The sequence below is a fragment of the Schistocerca cancellata genome, chromosome 1, assembly GCF_023864275.1.
Source record: "Schistocerca cancellata isolate TAMUIC-IGC-003103 chromosome 1, iqSchCanc2.1, whole genome shotgun sequence".
Lineage (NCBI taxonomy): Eukaryota > Metazoa > Arthropoda > Insecta > Orthoptera > Acrididae > Schistocerca > Schistocerca cancellata.
Window position 1 is genome coordinate 76,487,537 of NC_064626.1, and position 24,724 is coordinate 76,512,260.

Here is a 24,724-nt window from a genome sequence, read left to right on the forward strand (position 1 = left end):
AACATCGATGTACTGTGGAGACCTCACGCCCCACGTGTTGAGCAATTCGGCGGTACATCCACACGGCCTCCCGCATGCCCACTATACGCCCTCGCTCAAAGTCCGTCAACTGCACACACGGTTCACGTCCACGCTGTCGCGGCATGCTACCAGTGTTAAAGACTGCGATGGAGCTCCGTATGCCACGGCAAACTGGCTGACACTGACGGCGGCGGTGCACAAATGCTGCGCAGCTAGCGCCATTCGACGGCCAACACCGCGGTTCCCGGTGTGTCCGCTGTGCCATGCGTGTGATCATTGCTTGTACAGCCCTCTCGCAGTGTCCGGAGCAAGTATGGTGGGTCTGACACACCGGTGTCAATGTGTTCTTTTTTCCATTTCCAGGAATGTACTCTCAGCACACTGTTTCACACCGGCATGGTTACATCACGCGCACCGCCAATTTGCTTGCTACACTTCGGAGGCATGTAGTGGCAGACTGCAAATACGTATCCATAAAGAATAAAGGTGCAGAATGTTAATAAAGTTCGTATTATTTAAAAATCATTGTGAATTTTTACATAAAAATTCGGAGCCATTATTTTTCAGCACACCCTTGTAATTCTTAATTCGTTTTCCTATTTTTTTAGCCGGCCTCTGTGGCCGAGCGGTTCTAGGCGCTTCAGTCTGGAACCGCGCTGCTACTACGGTCGCAGGTTCGAATCCTGCCTCGGGCATGGATGTGTGTGATGTCCATAAGTTAGTTAGGTTTAAGTAGTTCTAGGGGACTGAAGACCTCAGATGTTAAGTCCCATAGTGCTTAGAGCCATTTCCTATTTTTGTCTTTGTTGGGATACCTTATCTTTGGGGGCATTGCACCGGTCCTCCCAGTATTGTTAAGCACCTGTTGTTAACGATGGGTGGTTTCCTTAATTATCAGCGATTCTGTTCCGTGTATCCTCTTACAGTAAACAACATATCGAGATGTGCCGCAGTTCTCAACAACAGAAGGGTTTGAGCAGAGGCTCAGGCTCCTGCTTTGCACGCTTGAGATGCAACTGGCGAGAAACATGAAAAAAAGTGAAATTTAGTAAAAGGGCGCAGCACAGCAACGACACCAGTCAGAAAGTAAGCCATCAACAATCATCTGGGTTCTGCCAATCCGCAGCAACCAAAACGAAGGTGCGAAATCAACTTCCTGTGGGCGCATTCGGGAGGGCACCGGTTCAAATTCCTGCCCGGTCCTCTAGATTTAGCTATTCCGTGATTTCCCTAAATTGCTTAAGGCAAACACCGACATGGTTCCTCTGAAAGAGCACGGCCAATTTCCATCCTTCCCTAATCGGAGTTTGTGCTCCGTCTTTAATGAGCTCGATGTTGATGGGACATAATACACCAGTCTTCCTACCTTTCCACGGTATTTTTGAAGTACACGTTTTCCAAGCACATACTGTCAGAAATAATACACTTTTACCAGAATATCTAATTTATTATGGCCGAATTTCTAAGCTTTGGGTGCATTTTTCTCATGACAATAATTTGCCTTTTAAATCAGCGGTGTCTTATACACGGAATAAATGACGATATGAAACTGCTGTTTCAGTGTACGTTAACATTAACCCTTTGAGTTCCGACAGTAAGAAAAAATATATAATTTTACAATTTTTCACAAAAGTAACCTGTATTATAATAGCGAGCCAAGAAGAAATTGGCAAAAAGTAAACACTCAATTATTTTAAGCAGGTGGTTTCACTTTGGAATATAATTTTAAAATTTATCACAGCATTACCCTTTTTTACCATGGTAACCAACGAATACAAGAAGAAATTAGCGAAACGTAAACAATCGTTTATTGTAAGGTAACTTCACATTGGAAAACAGTCCAAATAACGAGCAAAAATGGGCTAGAAATCAATAAATTTTATACGAAACCTACAAGGTCCAATCACATTAATGTGACCACCTGTGAAAAGCCAGAATAGCCACCTTTTTACTGTGCGGAGCGCCACGATACGTGCGGGAAGAGAATAAGTGAGGCTTTGGAAGGCACCGACAAGGATGTGGAGTGCCGTGGCCAGCTACGTTGGGTTTCTCTCTTGAGGATACGTGGCGTGGACAGCCCGATCGGGAGGAGGTCCCACAGATACTCGATTGCGTTTAAATCTTGGGAGTGTGGTGGCCAGGGGAGTGCGATAAACTCGTTTTGGGGCTCTTCAAACCAAGCACGCACGCTGCGAGCCGTGCCACACGTTGCATTGTCTTGCTGGTAGATGCCATCATACCGAGGAAAAACAAACAGCATGTAGGGATAGAAAGGATCCCAACGATAGTTGCATACTTACAGGGTGTTTCAAAAATGACCGGTATATTTGAAACGGAAATAAAAACTAAACGAGCAGCGATAGAAATACACCGTTTGTTGCAATATGCTTGGGACAACAGTACATTTTCAGGCAGACAAACTTTCGAAATTACAGTAGATACAATTTTCAACAACAGATGGCGCTGCGGTCTGGGAAACTCTATAGTACGATATTTTCCACATATCCACCATGCGTAGCAATAATATGGCGTAGTCTCTGAATGAAATTACCCGAAACCTTTGACAACGTGTCTGGCGGAATGGCTTCACATGCAGATGAGATGTACTGCTTCAGCTGTTCAATTGTTTCTGGATTCTGGCGGTACACCTGGTCTTTCAAGTGTCCCCACAGAAAGAAGTCACAGGGGTTCATGTCTGGCGAATAGGGAGGCCAATCCACGCCGCCTCCTGTATGTTTCGGATAGCCCAAAGCAATCACACGATCATCGAAATATTCAGTCAGGAAATTAAAGACGTCGGCCGTGCGATGTGGCCGGGCACCATCTTGCATAAACCACGAGGTGTTCGCAGTGTCGTCTAAGGCAGTTTGTACCGCCACAAATTCACGAAGAATGTCCAGATAGCGTGATGCAGTAATCGTTTCGGATCTGAAAAATGGGCCAATGATTCCTTTGGAAGAAATGGCGGCCCACACCAGTACTTTTTGAGGATGCAGGGACGATGGGACTGCAACATGGGGCTTTTCGGTTCCCCGTATGCGCCAGTTCTGTTTATTGACGAAGCCGTCCAGGTAAAAATAAGCTTCGTCAGTAAACCAAATGCTGCCCACATGCATATCTCCATCATCAATCCTGTGCACTATATCGTTAGCGAATGTCTCTCGTGAGCAATGGTAGGGGCGCCGAGGGGTTGCCGCGTTTGAATTTTGTACGGATAGAGGTGTAAACTCTGGCGCACGAGACGATACGTGGACGTTGGCGTCATTTGGACCGCAGCTGCAACACGGCGAACGGAAACCCGAGGCCGCTGTCGGATCACCTGCTGCACTAGCTGCGCGTTGCCCTCTGTGGTTGCCGTACACGGTCGCCCTACCTTTCCAGCACGTTCATCCGTCACGTTCCCAGTCCGTTGAAATTTTTCAAACAGATCCTTTATTGTATCGCTTTTCGGTCCTTTGGTTACATTAAACCTCCGTTGAAAACTTCGTCTTGTTGCAACAACACTGTGTTCTAGGCGGTGGAATTCCAACACCAGAAAAATCCTCTGTTCTAAGGAATAAACCATGTTGTCTACAGCACACTTGGACGTTGTGAACAGCACACGCTTACAGCAGAAAGACGACGTACAGAATGGCGCACCCACAGACTGCGTTGTCTTCTATATCTTTCACATCACTTGCAGCGCCATCTGTTGTTGAAAATTGTAACTACTGTAATTTCGAAAGTTTGTCCGCCTGAAAATGTACTGTTGTCCCAAGCATATTGCAACAAACGGTGTATTTCTATCGCTGCTCGTTTAGTTTTTATTGCCGTTTCAAATATACCGGTCATTTTTTAAACACCCTGTATGTTGATCTATTGTCGCTTCCGGTATGACGAGATCACCCAAAGAATGCTGCGAAAACATCCCCCCAGACCGTAACGCCCCCTCCTCCACTTGTTTTCAGGTGTTTCACCCTGTATACGCCGACCTCCATCAGTCCGATGGAGCATAAAACGTGATTCATCTGGAAAAGCTACCTGTTGCTACCTCAGTGGACGTCCCGTGCGGTACTGGCCTGCAAATTCCAAATTCGAGTCTTCGTCGCCGATAAACATCAGTCAGCAGGGGTGCATGAACCATGCAACTGCTGCGGAGGCCCATACGCAGCAACGTTCGCTGATAGGTCATTGAAGAGACACTGTTGGTAGACCCTTGGTTTATCTGGATAGTCAGCTGTACATACACTCCTGGAAATTGAAATAAGAACACCGTGAATTCATTGTCCCAGGAAGGGGAAACTTTATTGACACATTCCTGGGGTCAGATACATCACATGATCACACTGACAGAACCACAGGCACATAGACACAGGCAACAGAGCATGCACAATGTCGGCACTAGTACAGTGTATATCCACCTTTCGCAGCAATGCAGGCTGCTATTCTCCCATGGAGACGATCGTAGAGATGCTGGATGTAGTCCAGTGGAACGGCTTGCCATTCCATTCCCACCTGGCGCCTCAGTTGGACCAGCGTTCGTGCTGGACGTGCAGACCGCGTGAGACGACGCTTCATCCAGTCCCAAACATGCTCAATGGCGGATAGATCCGGAGATCTTGCTGGCCAGGGTAGTTGACTTACACCTTCTAGAGCACGTTGGGTGGCACGGGATACATGCGGACGTGCATTGTCCTGTTGGAACAGCAAGTTCCCTTGCCGGTCTAGGAATGGTAGAACGATGGGTTCGATGACGGTTTGGATGTACCGTGCACTATTCAGTGTCCCCTCGACGGTCACCAGTGGTGTACGGCCAGTGTAGGAGATCGCTCCCCACACCATGATGCCGGGTGTTGGCCCTGTGTGCCTCGGTCCTATGCAGTCCTGATTGTGGCGCTCACCTGCACGGCGCCAAACACGCATACGACCATCATTGGCACCAAGGCAGAAGCGACTCTCATCGCTGAAGACGACACGTCTCCATTCGTCCCTCCATTCACGCCTGTCGCGACACCACTGGAGGCGGGCTGCACGATGTTGGGACGTGAGCGGAAGACGGCCTAACGGTGTGCGGGACCGTAGCCCAGCTTCATGGAGACGGTTGCGAATGGTCCTCGCCGATACCCCAGGAGCAACAGTGTCCATAATTTGCTGGGAAGTGGCGCTGCGGTCCCCTACGGCACTGCGTAGGATCCTACGGTCTTGGCGTGCATCCGTGCGTCGCTGCGGTCCGGTCACAGGTCGACGGGCACGTGCACCTTCCGCCGACAACTGGCGACAACATCGATGTACTGTGGAGACCTCACGCCCCACGTGTTGAGCAATTCGGCGGTACGTCCACCCGGTCTCCCGCATGCCCACTATACGCCCTCGCTCAAAGTCCGTCAACTGCACATACGGTTCACGTCCACGCTGTCGCGGCATGCTACCAGTGTTAAAGACTGCGATGGAGCTCCGTATGCCACGGCAAACTGGCTGACACTGACGGCGGCGGTGCACAAATGCTGCGCAGCCAGCGCCATTCGACGGCCAACACCGCGGTTCCTGGTGTGTCCGCTGTGCCGTGCGTGTGATCATTGCTTGTACAGCCCTCTCGCAGTGTCCGGAGCAAGTATGGTGGGTCTGACACACCGGTGTCAATGTGTTCTTTTTTCCATTTCCAGGAGTGTATATTCGCCCGAACAAATCTCCATAGTCGTTATTCACCCTTGTCATCTATGGCTCATGGTGCACTACATTTGCCTCAACGTCAGTTTTGGATTGCGCCATTTTGCCATGCATGGTATACTTTAGCCGCGGCGGCACGCGAACAGTTTACAAACCTAGCCGTTGGAAATACTTCCACATTCGGCTCGAAAGCCAATGCTCATGCCCTTTCGGACGGCAGATAAATATCTCCGTTTCCACATTAAAACAATGACTGCTCTGTTTTCCGCGACCCCCGACACATTTTATATACTCTCTCTGCGAGTGGTTGCTGCATGCTGACATCGAACATTGGCGATGATCACATTAATGTGACTCGACCGAGTACGTACTGCCCTAGTGGTTTAATTTCGAAGCCACTCATAAAAGCAGTAGTACAAGCTCATTTTACGTTACAATAGCTTTAGATATACTTACTTTCACTGCCAATGATCTCCTCTATATGGCTAATATAAAAAAAACCTCATGTCATAATATCCTGCAATCAAGTAGCACAATCTCCGCACCAACAGTCGCTTTGAACGCTATAACCGACTGCTACAATACATTTCTAGAAGTACGTCAGTGTACTATTGGATGTTATGTCTTGCAACAGGATAGGTCGTTTCACGCTGAAGGCACTAGTACTTCAAAACAAAATTAATAAAACAGTGGACATACGAGTTTTCTGGGTATGGTACCGCGTCATAATGTAGACCCAGAAGAAGGCCGCTGCAACCTTGGCCGAAACGTTGGTTTTTCCCCAGCAGCAGTAGTTTTATACATTATGACGCGGTACCATACCCAGGAAACTTTTATGTCGACTGACTCTGGCTGCGGAAGCCTACGCAGTTATATAATAAGATAGTGGTTTCAGGCAGAAAGTCAAAGAGTTAATTAAGTGGGCCAGTTTTATCGACCTTCAATTACATTCTCGTCTCCGTATATCAGTAGAGACTAGAGACTGCTGGAATACGAGCTGCTAATATGTTGATTCTTCTCACTGACAATTCTGATAATCAAATGATACACAAAATGCCTAACACTAGAGCCGTCACTATTGAATGCTGCGCTTCATTTCAGTGTTAAGTAATTTATAAACACATCAAAAAAGTTTTGCATCGCCTCAGTTCTGGAACCTGTACAGAAAATTGGAATAGAGATCAACATAAACATCATTTCCGCCCTTCTTAGTGCTCACGAAAACCACACATTGCATGTTGTACCACCATACAGCGAGACCTTCAGAGGTGGTGGTACAGACTGCTGTACACTCCAGTACCTCTAATACCCAGTGACACGTCCTCTTGCATTGATGCATTCGCCGTGGCATACTATCCACAAGTTGATCAAGGCAATGGGGGTCCAGATTGTTCCATTCCTCAACGCCGATTCGGCGTGGATCCCTCAGAGTGGTTGGTGGGTCACATCGTCATAAACAGCCCTTTTCAATCCATCCCAGGCGATAGGGTTCATGTCTGTAAATCATGCTGGCCACTCTAGTCGAGCGATTTCGTTATCCCGAAGGAAGTCATTCACAAGTTGTGCACGATGGGGGCGCGAATTGTCGTCCGTGAAGACGAATGCCTCGCCAATATGCTGCAGATATGGTTGCACTATCGGTCGGAGGATGGCATTCACGTATCGTACAACCGTTACGGCGCCTTCCATGACCACAAGCGGCGTACGTAGGCCCCACATAATGCCACCCCAAAACAGCAGGGAACCTCCACCTTGCTGCACTCGCTGGACAGTGTGTCTGAGGCGTTCAGCCTGACCGGGTTGCCTCCAAACACGCCTCCGACAACTGTCTGGTTGAAGGCATATGCATCACTCACTCGTGAAGAGAACGTGATGCCAATCCTGGGTGGTCCATTCGGCATGTTGTTGGGTCCACCTGTAATGCGTTGCATGGTGCCGTGGTTGCAAAGATGGACCTCGCCGTGAACGTCGGGAGTGAAGTTGCGCATCATGCAGCCTATTGCACACAGTTTGTGTCGTAACACGACGTCCTGTGGCTGCACGAAAAGCATTGTTCAACATGGTGTCGTTGCTGTAAGGGTTCCTCCGAGCCATAATCCGTAGGTAGCGGTCATCCACTACCATAGTAGCCCTTGAGCGGCCTGAGTGAGGCATGTCATCGACAGTTCCTGTCTCTCTGTATCTCCTCCATGTCTGAACAACATCGCTTTGATTCAGTCCGAGACGCCTGGATACTTCCCTTGTTGAGAGCCCTTCCTGGCACAAAGTAACAATGCGGACGCGATCGAACCGCCGTTTTGACCGTCTAGGCATTGTTGAACTACAGACAACATTTCTGGTGGAATGACAGGAACTGATCGACTGTCGGACCCTCTCCGTTTAATATGCGCTGCTCATGCATGGTTGTTTATGTTGTGGACTGACAAGACAGCCAGTCCACAGTGACGGGTAACCGAAATGCACGCTTTACTCACGCCGGCTGGCGTGAGGCCTGAAACAGGATACGTGATGAATGCTATAAAGAAAAGTACGTAGCTGCGTTAATACTTAACTTTAATTCATCCTTGTGGTACATCGCTATTGTTAATACAAGTGAGACTCTCTCCAGATATGGTTAATGGCGCCTTGCTAGGTCGTAGTCATGGACTTAGCTGAAGGCTGTTCTAACTGTCTCTCGGCAAATGAGAGAAAGGCTTCGTCAGTGTAGTCGCTAGCAAAGTCGTCGTACAACTGGGCCGAGTGCTAGTACGTCTCTCTAGACCTGCCGTGTGGTGGCGCTCGGTCTGCAATGACTGACAGTGGCGACACGCGGGTCCGACATGTACTAATGGACCGCGGCCGATTTAAAGCTACCACCTAGCAAGTGTGGTGTCTGGCGGTGACACCACAGTTTACATCTTTGGGCAGGTTTAATCTTGATGGAAGGTATCAAAAAACATAAATAATTTAACACATAACATTCCTGTGATCTCTAACTCCTCTTTCTCTAGCTCTGCTTTCGTTTACGATTACACAGACGCACTGAACTCAGTGTCGTCTGCTAGCTAGAAATCACTAAATAATTCACATTTCTTTGCGTTAGGATGGTTTCGAAAACCAGCTTTAACTATTCTAATATAAAAAAGAAACTTTACTGATCTGTTTAACAATTTTTTCCCCGTTTTTCTTTCGTTTCTTTCTCGCGCGCGACAGGGGAATCTTCGTGAGGCGGCGGGGTGGGGAATGGGAGCATGAGGCGGTGCCCCACTTACCCCATCGTAGTTAAGAGCCTCATTTGTTGATTTGTAGGCCGGCCGTGGTGGCCAAGCGGTTAAAGGCGCTACAGTCTGGAACCGCGCGGCCGCTACGGTCGCAGGTTCGAATCCTGCTTCGGGCATGGATGTGTGTGATGTCCTTAGGTTAGTTAGGTTTAAGTAGTTCTAAGTTCTAGGGGACTGATGACCTTAGAAGTTAAGTCCCATAGTGCTCAGAGCCATTTGAACCTTTTTTTTTGTTGATTTGTAAACAAAAAGTTTCAGTAGTTTCGAGTTTCAGTTTATAAGAAATTGGGTTTTGTTTGCTCTACCCCTCTTACTACGAAAGTAATACAAGTTGTGCGTCCCATCCGCCATCGTTACTCCTCTGTTAACCAAATATGAGTTTGCAAACAGAGAAATGTTGCTTTATCTCACTGTTTGAATTTCGATGATGGTTAGTGAAAAGATGTGCCGGCAGCGCTGGTACGTTTTTAGGAACATTTTAAAGCAGTCGGTCTTAATTCGTTTCACGTGCGCTGTTTCCTCACAAAGTTAGTGCTTGCAGTTACCAATCGGAAACATGTTCGAAGTAGAAATTTTCCAGCAGTCTCTCTCGAGTTTATTTGCCCGTGTATCCCTCCCTAGTCCTAGGGCGATGTTTGCCTGACCTACACTTTTCAGCAGTATTAGATTACTGCTGCCAGCTACAGGTACTGCGTCAGACACGGTATACATACAGCGGAGCGTCTAAACATTTGCCAAAACAAACTTTCTCCATGAGGAAAAAGTGACGTTGATACTCGTCCAGAAACACTTTCCTCTCTGATTTTTCTCTTTTCTGCACCAGTTGAACCAAAAGCTGCCGTCCTAATACCACTCTGAAAGTAGAGTGGGTTATGAAATAGATTTGTAGCCGGGAGTTGATATACAGAAGAGTAAAAAGACAGACGAAACGAAACGGAAAGGAAGAAAGACTGTTTTAACATCCCGTAGACAACATGGTCGTCAGGGACGGATTAAAGGCTCAGATTGGGGAAGGGAATCAGCTGTCCCCTTTTAAAGGAGTCATCCTGGCATTTCTGTAACCAAATTTAGCAAAATCACAGAAAGTCTAAATTCGATGGCCTGACGGGGATTTGAACGTCATACTAGTCTCAGGAAACAAGGACTCGAGACAACATGCAGCATTTCTTATTAAATAAAACATTAAACCAGTGAAAAACTGCATTTAATAAACATTTTAAATAAAATAATGCACTTGTACAATCCGAGAAAACATGCAGCATTTCTTATTAAATAAAACAGTAAACTAGTGAATAACTGCCCCCCCCCCCCCCCCCCCCCCCGCCCATCGCTGGGTACGCCCATGCGTCTTCTCGAATACGAGACCAGTGTCTTCCCATTAAGCCACCTCGCAAAGTGGAAAAGAATCGAACATGTTCACTTTAGTAAATGCCGAACAAACTTTTCACTTTTCCACAACAGCTACACACAGAGAGAAACACAAAGCTTACATATTTTTGACTGGGGCAGTGTTAACCTAGAAACAAATTTAAAAAATTTCTTATCCCCTTATATAACCAAGTTTTGTTTGATGTTTCTCTTGGTTATAAGGCAAAAGAAGAAGTGGGAATCCCCTCTGAACTGGGAACTTATTGTCCCGGAGTCACTTGGTTAAAACAATTAAAGGCTCACTTTTTACCAATTTCCTCTTGTATTTGTTGCTTACTATGATACAGAAGTTTACTTTTGTGAAAAATTTTAAAATTTTATTTTTCATGTTGTTGGGACTCAAAAGGTTAACCTAGAATCAAAAAAGTCCATAGTTCAAGCAGAAGTAGGTCCCAGGACTTGTTTCTGCAGTTTATTGCGTCTTTCACCTCTGGTAGCGATATCTATACGTAAAAAATGCCACGTTTCAGCTTGATTCGGAGTCCACATTATACTGTAGTGACCTCTATAAATGGCTGGATAAGTCAAATCAGAGGTATACCAACTCCAGCAGGACCATGGCTATAGTTGAGTCGACAAAAGAAGATTTCTGACAGTTGCAGTGGGCTCAGCATGGAGTCTTCGCACGACTACCTCGAGCAATCGTATAACGCGATTTTGTATACATCTCAATGGTTGTGGCTCAGTGGCGTCGCAGCTCTACAAAGGGTGTCTCACCACTCACGTCACACGCTTCTAGAGGTTATAGAGGAGGAACTCATGTCCGGAAACGGTCGAGATCCAATGACTGTTAGCAGAATATGGAATCGGTGGGTTCAGGAGGGTAATACGGAACACCGTGCTGGATCCCAACGGCCTCGTATCACTAGCAGTCGAGATGACAAGCATCTTATCCGCACGGCTGTAACGGATCGTGCAGCCACGTCTCGATCCCTGAGTCAACAGATGGGGATGTTTGCAAGACAACAATCATCTGCACAAACAGTTCGACGACGTTTGCAGCAGCATGGACTATCAGCTCGGAAATCATGGCTGCGGTTACCATGACGCTGCATCACAGACAGGAGCGCCTGCGATGGTGTACTCGACGACGAACCAGGGTGCACAAATGGCACAACGCCATTTTTTTGAATGAATCCAGGTTCTGTTTACAGCATCATGATGGTCGCATCCGTGTTTGGCGACATCGCGGTGAACGCTCATTGGAAGCGTTTATTCGTCATCGCCCTACTGGCGTAACACCCGGCGTGATGGTATGGGGTGCCAAGGTTACACGTCTCGGTCACCTCTTGTTCGCATTGACGGCACTTTGAACAGTGGACGTTACATTTAAGATGTGTTACGACCCGTGGCTCTACCCTTCATTCGATCCCTGCGAAACCCTACGTTTCAGCAGGAGAAAGCACAACAGGATGTTGCAGGTCCTGTACGGGCCTTTCTGGATACAGAAAATGTTCGACTGCTGCCCTGGCCAGCACATTCTCCAGATCTCTCACCAATTGAAAACGTCCGGCCAATGGTGGCCGAGCAACTGGCTCGCCACAATACGCCAGCGATTACTCTTGATGAACTGTGGTATCGTGTTGAAGCTGCATGGGCAGCTGTACCTGTACACGCCATCCAAGCTCTGTTTGACTCAATGCCCAGACGTATCAAGGCCGTTATTACGGCCTGAGGTGGTTGGCTGGTTCAAATGGCTCTGAGCACTATGGGACTTAACATCTACGGTCATCAGTCCCCTAGAACTTAGAACTACTTAAACCTAACTAACCTAAGGACAGCACACAACACCCAGCCATCACGAGGCAGAGAAAATCCCTTACCCCGCCGGGAATCGAACCCGGGAACCCGGACGTGGGAAGCGAGAACGCTACCGCACGACCACGAGATGCGGGCTGAGGTGGTTGTTCTGGGTACTGATTTTTCAGGGTCTAGGCACCCAAATTGCGTGAAAATGTAATCACATGTCAGTTCTAGTATAATATATTTGTCCAATGAATACCCGTTTATCATCTGCATTTCTTTTTGGTGTAGCAATTTTAATGGTCAGTGGTGTATTTTTGGAATTTCTCGACAAATGGCCCTGTGTAGAAACGTTAGTGTTCAATACTCGTTACATGTTCGACCTTCTATGATAGTGGGAAAGGGTGGGTGGGGGGGTTTAGCTGCCCTCTCCAGCATCTCGCTGGATATGGCCTTATTGTTTCTTGTTATTTGTGTACCTGGTTAAACGATACACTGCTTTCGCCTTCCTAACTGCTTAAGGGCAGACTCCATCCTACACCTTCACTCTTTCAAAAACATTTTAATGGCTGTTTCACATCTTTGGAGTGTTTACTCTTAGACGTCAAAGCTACACTCCTGGAAATGGAAAAAAGAACACATTGACACCGGTGTGTCAGACCCACCATACTTGTTCCGGACACTGCGAGAGGGCTGTACAAGCAATGATCACACGCACGGCACAGCGGACACACCAGGAACCGCGGTGTTGGCCGTCGAATGGCGCTAGCTGCGCAGCATTTGTGCACCGCCGCCGTCAGTGTCAGCCAGTTTGCCGTGGCATACGGAGCTCCATCGCAGTCTTTAACACTGGTAGCATGCCGCGACAGCGTGGACGTGAACCGTATGTGCAGTTGACGGACTTTGAGCGAGGGCGTAATGTGGGCATGCGGGAGGCCGGGTGGACGTACCGCCGAATTGCTCAACACGTGGGGCGTGAGGTCTCCACAGTACATCGATGTTGTCGCCAGTGGTCGGCGGAAGGTGCACGTGCCCGTCGACCTGGGACCGGACCGCAGCGACGCACGGATGCACGCCAAGACCGTAGGAACCTATGCAGTGCCGTAGGGGACCGCACCGCCACTTCCCAGCAAATTAGGGACACTGTTGCTCCTGGGGTATCGGCGAGGACCATTCGCAACCGTCTCCATGAAGCTGGGCTACGGTCCCGCACACCGTTAGGCCGTCTTCCGCTCACGCCCCAACATCGTGCAGCCCGCCTCCAGTGGTGTCGCGACAGGCGTGAATGGAGGGACGAATGGAGACGTGTCGTCTTCAGCGATGAGAGTCGCTTCTGCCTTGGTGCCAATGATGGTCGTATGCGTGTTTGGCGCCGTGCAGGTGAGCGCCACAATCAGGACTGCATACGACCGAGGCACACAGGGCCAACACCCGGCATCATGGTGTGGGGAGCGATCTCCTACACTGGCCGTACACCACTGGTGATCGTCGAGGGGGCACTGAATAGTGCACGGTACATCCAAACCGTCATCGAACCCATCGTTATACCATTCCTAGACCGGCAACGGAACTTGCTATTCCAACAGGACAATGCACGTCCGCATGTATCCCGTGCCACGCAACGTGCTCTAGAAGGTGTAAGTCAACTACCCTGGCCAGCAAGATCTCCGGATCTGTCCCCCATTGAGCATGTTTGGAACTGGATGAAGCGTCGTCTCACGCGGTCTGCACGTCCAGCACGAACGCTGGTCCAACTGAGGCGCCAGGTGGAAATGGCATGGCAAGCCGTTCCACAGGACTACATCCAGCGTCTCTACGATCGTCTCCATGGGAGAATAGCAGCCTGCATTGCTGCGAAAGGTGGATATACACTGTACTAGTGCCGACATTGTGCATGCTCTGTTACCTGTGTCTATGTGCCTGTGGTTCTGTCAGTGTGATCATGTGATGTATCTGACCCCAGGAATGTGTCAATAAAGTTTCCCCTTCCTGGGACAATGAATTCACGGTGTTCTTATTTCAATTTCCAGGAGTGTATTTGACTGTATTCGAATGTCAAGTACTAGGTGAAGCAGCAGACTGCACGGACATACTGTCCATACTCCTCTTAGTACGGATTTTGTGGCCAAGATAGCAATTGTCTTTCAGGGACTTGCATCTGATGCACAACTTGCAACTTGCACTACTGATGGAAAGACACAAAATACAAATGAATGTTTGCCCAGTGTCATTTGGTCTTAGTGTCTCAAAGAAAAATGCCTTTGAGTCTTGCAGAAGCTGTTTCTCAGTTCAGTATGGGATGTTTGAAGACTGAAAGGAGCAAAAGACCCAGCACTCCTTTATTATCCTCGCAGTAGACGACCTCCTGATCTAGAGATGAGCGAATTGGTGCAGAAGATGCTGCATGGAGACGGAAAAAGGCTATCCTTACAGGAGTAAGAGAAAACGTTTGGTGCTGGTGAATTTTATTGGGTATGCTTCTTGTACTAGCATTCATTTTTTAATAAATTTTAAAATCCATTTTCCCATACGTCTGTTTTTCTAAGTTCAATGCCAACTTTTTTATCCTAAGTATTAACCAATCTCATTTGAAACTTTTGCAGGAAGTAGTCTTCAGGTATTTGCGTACTTATATACATTAATATTATCGAAAATGAAGTTTGTGTGTTTGCTATGTACCGAAAATTAAAGATTTAAATTTGAAAAATATGCTGAAAGTAAAGTAATAACATTTATCATAAAATGAATGCTCGGAACTGTTGAACTATGTCTTGGGAACGTATCTAAAAAATCTGGAATGTGAAAACTGAGGTCTGAGTACCACATGTTGGTTTTCAAGAATATCATTATAAATCACATTAAAAATTAAAAGCTCAAAAACGAATGAAGTTCTGGACTTCTGCAGTTGGGTATTGCTACATCTTTACGTGATAGACATGATTTTGAAATTGGGCTGAAATCGGCAAAGTAGAAGTTAATTTTTTTGGTAGAAACTCCCCTTAAACGGCTCTTACCCAGATCAATGTTGTCCAGTTATTTCATTCTCGTTTTTCGAGCGATGTTTGTTAGTGGTTCAGACAGAACTGGGACTCCCTCTGCCCCACCACTGGCACACCTGTTATTTGACGAAAAATAAGTAAATGTCGTGTGGCGCTACTGCCTTCTTTCAATTGGGCGCTACTTCGGCGACTTGCATGTTCTTACAACCAACGGCACCCAGTTTTCCCCAGACGGTAACTAACCCAGGTACTAGCTGGGACCAACGTTGCTTAACTTCGGTGATCGAGCGGGAGACGGTATTACCAACGTGCCAATGCCGTTTGCTGTTGGGCTGATAAAACTCTTGGCTGCACTGTACGCCAGAACTCTAATCGGTAAGTACATTACGGACATAAGACATTTTTTAAAATTAAAAATTCGGGGTGTAATCTGTTCATATCCACGTTCGCTCATTCCTGTTCCCTAAAAAGCAGGCTGGTTCCTTCGGAAATGCCATGTCCGGTTGCCTACCCCACGCTTCTCCAACATACTGAAGCTCGCGTTTCGTCTCTAATGACCTCGTCGTCGACAGGCCGATAATCCTCAGTCCTCCTTTCTTCTCCATTCTCATTTTCTTAAGGGCTATCATAATTATCTTTGTGAATAGAGACCAGCGTCTGCAGTCGGTTTGAGCAGCACTCGCTAATGGTGAGGTACTTGATCCCGACGTCACCAGTTCGAATCTTGGCGATGGAAGAAGCAGTTGGCCATGACAAGATCTGGGGCATCAGGTTATGGATAAAAGTCTTAGGGTAAAAGCCAGTCCACTGTGTCTCACGAACTGATTTGGCCATGACTTTGGTGATCCGTCTGCTGCACTGAGACAAATTCGTCAGTCCTTCGGGCCGCTCAACACCCTTCCAACCTTAGCAGTTAGCTCCACAGGTGCACCTAAGTCACGAAACCCAGATGGTATACCGATCAGGTTCCTCTCAGAGTATGCGGACACAATAGCGCCTTTCTCAGCAATCATATATAACCGATCGCTAGACGAAAGGTCTTTTCCTAAAGACTGGAAAGTAGCACAGGTCACACCAATATTCAGGAAAGGAAACAGGAGTAACCCATTGAACTACACACCCATATCACTGACCTCAATTTACGGTAGGATTTTGGAGCATATACTGTACTCTAACATTACGAGTCAACTTGAAGAAAATGACTTATTGATACATAACCAACACGGATTCAGAAAATATCGTTCTAGTGCAACACAGCTAGCTCTTTATTCCCATGAAGTAATGAGTGCTGTCGACAAGGGATCACAGATTGATTCCATATTCCTAGATTTCCAGAAGGAATTTGACACCGTTCCTCACAAGCGACTATTAATCCAATTGCGTGCATATGGAGTATCGTCTCAGTTGTGTGACTGGATTCGTGATTTCCTCTCAGAGAGGTCACAGTTCGTACTGATAGACGGTAAATCATCGAGTAGAACAGAAGTGATATGTAGCGTTCCGGAAGATGGTGTCATATGCCCTTTGCTGTTCGCGGTTTACATAAATGATCTAGGTGATAATCTGAGCAGCCCTCTTAGATTGTTTTCAGATGACGCTGTAATTTACCGTCTAGTAAAATCATCAGACGATCAATTCCAATTACAAAATGGTCTAGAGAGGATTTCTGTATGGTGCGAAAAGTCGCAATTGGCCGTAAACAAAGAAAAGTTCGAGGTCATCCACATGGGTAGTAAAAGAAATGCGATAAATTTTGGGTATAAGATAAATCGCAAAAGTCTAAGGGCTGCCAATTGGTCCATATGGTTCAAATGGCTCTGAGCACTATGCGACTTAACTTCTGAGGTCATCAGTCGCCTACAACTTAGAACTAATTAAACCTAACTAACCTAAGGACATCACACACATCCATGCCCGAGGCAGGATTCGAACCTGCGACCGTAGCGGTCGGTCGGTTCCAGACTGTAGCGCCTAGAACCACACGGCCACACCGGCCGGCGCGCTGCCAATTCGACTAAATACCTAGGAATTACAATTACGAGCAACTTAAATTGGAAAGACCACATAGATAATTTTGTGGGGAAGGCAAAACAAAGACTGCGCTTTGTTGGCAGAACACTTAGAAGGTGCGAGAAAGCCACTAAAGAGACAGCCAACGTTATACTTGTCCGTCCTCTGCTGGAATATTGCACTGCAGTATGGGATCCTCACCAGGTAGGATTGACGGAGGACATCGAAAAAGTGCAAAGATGGGCAGCTCGTTTCGTGTTATCGCGCAATAGGAGCGAGAGTGTCACTGATATGATACGCGAGTTGGGGTGGCAATCACTGAAACAAAGGCGGTTTTCTTTGCGGCGAGATCTATTTACGCAATTTAAATCACCAACTTTCTCTTCCGAATGCGAAAATATTTTGTTGACACCCGCCTACGTAGGGAGAAATGATCATCATAATAAAATAAGAGAAATCAGAGCTCGAACGGAAAGATTCAGGTGGTCCTTTTTCCCACGCGCCATTCGAGAGTGGAATGGTAGAGAAGTAGTATGAAAATAGTTCGATGAACCCTCTGCCACGCACTTAAGTGTGAGTTGCAGAGTAACCATGTAGATGTAGATTAGGCCAAGAAAAAGTTCCAATGTGTTCAGAGGAGGAAGGACTTTTCAATCACATAATGGAACTCCTTTGTTCCTTGTTAGGTGACATCATTAATCCTTTTTTTATTGTTCAGTAACAATAATCTTGAGCTATTTTGGCAGATTGCATTGATGTGACTGAGTTATAATATATATATATATATATATATATATATATATATATATATATATATATATATATATATATATATATATATATATATATATACACTCCTGGAAATTGAAATAAGAACGTGAATTCATTGTCCCAGGAAGGGGAAACTTTATTGACACATTCCTGGGGTCAGATACATCACATGATCACACTGACAGAACCACAGGCACATAGACACAGGCAACAGAGCATGCACAATGTAGGCACTAGTACAGTGTATATCCACCTTTCGCAGCAATGCAGGCTGCTATTCTCCCATGGAGACGATCGTAGAGATGCTGGATGTAGTCCTGTGGAACGGCTTGCCATGCCATTTCCACCTGGTGCCTCAGCTGGACCAGCGTTCGTGCTGGACGTGCAGACCGCGTGAGACGACGCTTCATCCAGTCCCAAACATGCTCAATGGGGGACAGATCCGGAGATCTTGCTGGCCAGGGTAGTTGACTTACACCTTCTAGAGCACGTTGGGTGGCACGGGATACATGCGGACTTGCATTGTCCTGTTGGAACAGCAAGTTCCCTTGCCGGTCTAGGAATGGTAGAACGATGGGTTCGATGACGGTTTGGATGTACCGTGCACTATTCAGTGTCCCCTCGACGATCACCAGTGGTGTACGACCGGTGTAGGAGATCGCTCCCCACACCATGATGCCGGGTGTTGGCCCTGTGTGCCTCGGTCGTATGCAGTCCTGATTGTGGCGCTCACCTGCACGGCGCCAAACACGCATACGACCATCATTGGCACCAAGGCAGAAGCGACTCTCATCGCTGAAGACGACACGTCTCCATTCGTCCCTCCATTCACGCCTGTCGCGACACCACTGGAGGCGGGCTGCACGATGTTGGGGCGTGAGCGGAAGACGGCCTAACGGTGTGCGGGACCGTAGCCCAGCTTCATGGAGACGGTTGCGAATGGTCCTCGCCGATACCCCAGGAGCAACAGTGTCCCTAATTTGCTGGGAAGTGGCGGTGCGGTCCCCTACGGCACTGCGTAGGATCCTACGGTCTTGGCGTGCATCCGTGCGTCGCTGCGGTCCGGTCCCAGGTCGACGGGCACGTGCACCTTCCGCCGACCACTGGCGACAACATCGATGTACTGTGGAGACCTCACGCCCCACGTGTTGAGCAATTCGGCGGTACGTCCACCCGGCCTCCCGCATGCCCACATTACGCCCTCGCTTAAAGTCCGTCAACTGCACATACGGTTCACGTCCACGCTGTCGCGGCATGCTACCAGTGTTAAAGACTGCGATGCCACGGCAAACTGGCTGACACTGACGGCGGCGGTGCACAAATGCTGCGCAGCTAGCGCCATTCGACGGCCAACACCGCGGTTCCTGGTGTGTCCGCTGTGCCGTGCGTGTGATCATTGCTTGTACAGCCCTCTCGCAGTGTCCGGAGCAAGTATGGTGGGTCTGACACACCGGTGTCAATGTGTTCTTTTTTCCATTTCCAGGAATATATATATATATATATATATATATATATATATATATATATATATGTGTGTGTGTGTGTGTGTTTGTACCACAAAAAATCACGATGTTTCACGATTCTTGGTCTTACGACATTAATTTATTGGCGATGCGCTTCGACAGGGCATCAAAGCCTACAAATCACTTAAATGTTAATTACGCCAATAACACTATTAATCATTTATCACTTGGTTGTTAATTTACCAGGGTTTTTATAAGTTTCAGAACATATGCCTACTTTCATATAAAGAGAAAAACATGTACGGTGTATTTTTTGACAAAACTTGTTATAAAGTAAATGTTTTTGGTGATACTAAGCTATTGGCACTGCACGTGCGTCCATTGATTGCTGAGGTGGTCGAGTATCTGACCTAGTTTTTGCAGCAGTTCTCCGCATAATTTTAAGTCAGTTTTGCTTTCGACAGTATTTTTAAAGTGAAGCTAACTCAGGACAGTGTAGTCATACATAATAATCCGATGTATATGGGCTCCTTATGGAAAATTATGTGTGTGTGTGTGTGTGTGTGTGTTTTGTCCTTAGCGTAAGTTAGCTTAAGTAGTGTGTAGTGTAAGCTTAGGGACCGATCACCTCAGAAGTTTGGTCCCATGGGAACTTACCACAAATTTCAATTTTTTTCTGAACTTTTACTCACAATTGATAAATATTTATTGCATGCTCAATATAGCACATAACATTAATAATAATCTTTAAACATGATAAATGACTGCGTTATGTAGATACATTTTTTCTTAAATCTGTCTGCAGATTTGTTTAATGACTTCACCACTCAATCTGCTATCGCCGTTCATCCGCAAATGCTAATCATTCTTGTTGGAAAATTCTCCCTTAATAGGTTTGTATAACTGCATCAAAATTCTTATATTCTATTAATTTTTTCATTTTCTAATGAAGTTTTCAACACTGCTGTTAAAGATCAATGGCAACATTCTAGCTCTTAATGCGACTCATGTTTTAACCTCAAGTTCTGAAGAGATTTCACTTCTCAATTTTACTTCCGAGTAGCTATCCTTTATTTTTTCCTACTTAATTAGTTTCCTATGTTAATTAAGTCTAGTTCTTTGGCGGTTTTCATTAACACGTTCCTAGTAACTCAATTATATATCTTTTTTCGTAAACTTATAGATTCGGTTCTTCTTTAAGAACATGACATTACTGCAGTTATAAAATGAGCCACCCTTAGGTCTTCTGTAATTCACCGAAAATATTTTGTCGTTAAGGTTATTAACTGGAGAGGTACTTACTTGCCAGTGGAAATGCAGTTTCTGTCTTTGCGTCCGCTGGGTGCCGATGGATCACTAAATGTGATGGACGATGACTGCTGGTTGTAGCTGAGTGGACCTGCACAAAGTGAAACAATAGTCATGTACAGTTGCACTTTCTGTGTACATAATAGTCCACCGAATTTTCTAGGGCGTGGACTCACTTATTAGCCCCAGAAAAGTTCTTTTAACTAACTTATCAGCGTCTGCATTCCATGTTCTCAATAAACACATTCGATGTATGAGGCAAGCGCAATTCGTTTAAGATGCAGTTGACTACAAGGTACCGCCATTGGACACTCGCGAGGAAATATGGAAAGATTTGGACAAACTTCGCATTTCGATTAATGAATGGCTACGCTTTTGCAACGTGGATACGATCACGATAATGCTTATTACTAAGAGAAATAGTTCCACAATGTACAAGATAAAGAGACAGACACCTAGAGCAAGTCACACTGTTTGAGTACTGATCGGTACTTTTGTAAAAAGCGATATGAAGTCAGACGTACACGTAAAAATAGTAATTGAGGAAATGATTGAAATGAGATTTGCCATTAATTGACAATAAACATACATGCACATAATGTAAATGCATCCATTACTTCCCATAAATGGATCGAGACACTATGACCACCATGTATTAGGCACCCCCGTCGCTTTGTGCCTCTGGATCACAGGGTCCCGGGATCGATCCTCGGCCGGGTTGTGGATTTTCTCTGCCCGGAGGGCTGGGTGTCTGTGTTGTCCTCACCATTTCATCATCATTGTCATCATTTGTGGCAGTAACTAGATTGGATTGTGTGAAAATTGGACTGCGTGAAATTTGGACGTTGTACGGGCGCTGACGACCGCGCAGTTCAGCGCTCCCCAAACCAAACATCATCGTCATCCTGTCGCTTTGTAGCGCTGTAGGTGGTGTGTAGCTGCTATGGCGGTCGTTTGGCCCCTTACGGCTGACGTAAGGCATGACAGCAAAGTGGTGTGTATGTGCCAGTCGATTTTATGGAAAGAGCAGTAAGTGGATCTAACAAGGGAACCTCCCCATCGCACCCCCCTCAGATTTAGATATAAGTTGGCACACTGGATAAGCCTTGAAAAACTGAACACAGATCAACTGAGAAAACAGGAAGAAGTTATGTGCAACTACGAAAAAATAAGCAAAATATTCAAACTGAGTAGTCCATGCGAACATAGGCAATATCAAGGGTTATCGGAGCTCAGAAGCGCCGTGGTCCTGTGGTTAGCGTGAGCAGCTGCGGAACGAGAGGTCCTTGGTTCAAGTCTTCCCTCCAGTGAAAAGTTTAATTTCGTTATTTTCGCAAAGTTATGATCTGTCCGTTTGTTCATTGACGTCTCTGTTCACTGTAATAACTTTAGTGTCTGTGTTTTGCGACCGCATCGGTAAACCGTGCGATTAGTAGACGAAAGGACGTGCCTTTCCAATGGGAACCGAAAACATTTGATCGCAAGTTCATAGGTCAACCGATTCCCCCACAGGAAAACGCGTCTGATATATTCTATACGACACTGATGACGGCATGTGCGTCACGTGACAGGAATATGTTGTCGACCCACCTAACTTGTACACTTGGCGAATGGGTAAAAAGATTCTTCTACCTTACCCGATTTCGATTTTCTTGTGGATGTGATGATCACTCCCAAAAAAGTGCTGAAAACATAAGAGTTTGTCACATAAACTTAAAACAAAAAATTAAACTTTTCACTCGAGGGAAGACCTGAACCAAGGACCTCTCGTTCCGCAGCTGCTCACGCTAACCACGGGACCACGGCGCTTCTGAGCTGCGATGACCCTTGATATTGCACATCTTGCGCATGGACTACTCAGTTTGTATATTTTGCTTATTTTTTCGTAGTTGCACACAACTTCTTCCTGTTTTCTCGATTGATCTGTGTTCAGTTTTTCAAGGCCTGTCCACTGTCCCAACTTATAACTAAATTCGAGGGGGGTGCGATGGGGAGGTTCCCTTGTAGGTACACACATGGCAGGATGGCAAGAAGCTTGTGTGTTTCGCCGTGTCCATGACAACTCTGCGAATGAAGTTGCCAGATCTGTAGGTGTTTCAGCACGGACTGTCGAACGTGTCTACAAAGGACCGTGTACCATTTCCAGTCATGCAACACGGAGTAAGGGCAGTGGTCGTAAAAAAATCTTAGCCGACAGTGACTGGGGGCGAGTGAAATGTCTTGTCAATACAGTCGGTTTCAAACCTGACAGGAAACAATAAATGTACGAGGCGTGAGTCTCGTTACTACGAGACTGACAACACCGCGAGCGATCTGACAAGCCTGTGTTGTTCTACTTCCCAGATGCTCAGTCCGAGTTTCACCTCTGTACAGTCGTCACGTGATTTCTGAGAGCGCCATCAGTGGAGTTGTGTTTTTGTCGTGTGTTGGGAAAATGAAGCAGCGGAATTTAGAGCAAGTTACGCAATCAAGTTTTGTATTAAACTTGTAGAATACGCGAATGTGGCCTTTGAAAAATTGAAGCAGGCCTGTGGGGAACATTCCTTATCAAGAGCACAAGTTTTTCTGTGACACAAATCGTTTTTGGAAGCCCGAGAACACGATGAAAGTGAACCTCGCTCAGGGAAACCTTTAGCTTCAAAAATCGACGGAAACATCGAACGCATGCGTGCTCTTGTGAGATCACACCGACGTTTAACAGTAAGGATGATGAGCGGCCTGTTAAACACCTTCACCGTACATCAAATTTTGACCGAATATTTGCACATGCGAAAGGTCTGAGTCAAAGTATGGCCGAAAAATCTCACAACTGAGCAGGACAGTCGAAGAAACGTGTACGTTATTCTTCTTAAGGGGCTCCGGAAAGGCTCAAAATCATGAAAAGTTCAATTTTTACTTTTTTGCGTTTTCTGAATCTGCAGACTATTACCTTTTAATAGATATATAATTTATTCAATTCCGAAGACTACAACTATTTTTAAATTTTTTAAAAAATGTGTTCTACATGGGCGTGACCCACTGTGGCGCTGTTAAACTGCTGTCAAATGGTGTTATTATTGACGTCCGTGTTCATCAGGTACATTTTAGTGATGTGAGATGCAATAATGAAGGTGATAAAACCTATTTTCAGAGACTTAGCAGCACCTGAACTGTTGAAAAAGTGTATTCACGGAAAAACTCAAAACCCCAATGAAAGTGTAAATAGTGTTATATGGTCGAGAATCCCCAAGCCTGTATTTGTTGGAATAGAAACACTTCACTTTGGTGTGTATGATGCCGTTGCGACTTTCAATGATGGCAACATTGTAAGGTGCAAGGTATTTAGAAATATGAGAATGAAGATAGGTTCTAACGTGGTACGAGTGATGCTTGCTTTAGACAAGGAACGCCTTCGGGCTGCAGACAGGGCTGTAAAGAGTCTAGAAATACAAGCAAGAGTAAACAGGAGGAGGAACAAGAGGAAGCTGGAGGAGGAGTTTGCAGAGGATGAAGATAATCCATCCTATGGACCTGGAATGCACTAAAAAGTTAATCTAATCTTTGTCGCTCGATTCCCAAAACTTTTATTTTCTCATACTAATTACATGTTTTCTAAGGATCTTCCAAACATATTTGTTTCAAACTTTCAGTAAATGTTACACAGTACCTTCTGCATAATTTAACACAGCCTTTTTCCAAAAAAACTGTATATTTTTGAATATATAAATAAAAAATGGCAAAAAAATGTTGTGAATTTTCATTACAATTGAAAAGAAATCATCTTTAATAACTGAACTAAAATTTTGTAAAATCCCTGTGTTAAGTTGTAGCCCATATTCCAATAAATAATCTGTAAAAATTTCAACTTCCTACCTCAAATACTTTGTGGGGAAAGATGTAATTTATAAGCGTTATTTTAACATTGCAAGTATAGGGCGTTCCGGAGCCCCTTAAGAGGACTGCAACTGACCACGAATGGTTCAGTCGCGTGATCACAGGTGATGAAACCCATATGTTTTAATACGATCCCGAGACAGAGCGCCAGAGAGAGGAGTGGTACACTCGAGACATCTCCTCGACCGAAAAAAGCTCGAAT

General features: G+C 46.0%; 1 protein-coding gene across 1 annotated transcript in view; it reads right to left on the reverse strand.

The window, feature by feature from the left end:
• LOC126170316 (chordin-like protein 1) overlaps positions 1–24,724 on the reverse strand; it is a 762,532-nt gene that overhangs the window by 24,273 nt on the left and 713,535 nt on the right. Inside the window, exon 7 of the mRNA XM_049920752.1 lies at positions 20,644–20,740. Within this exon, the coding sequence (XP_049776709.1) occupies positions 20,644–20,740 (97 nt within the window). The remainder of the gene's footprint in view (positions 1–20,643; positions 20,741–24,724) is intronic.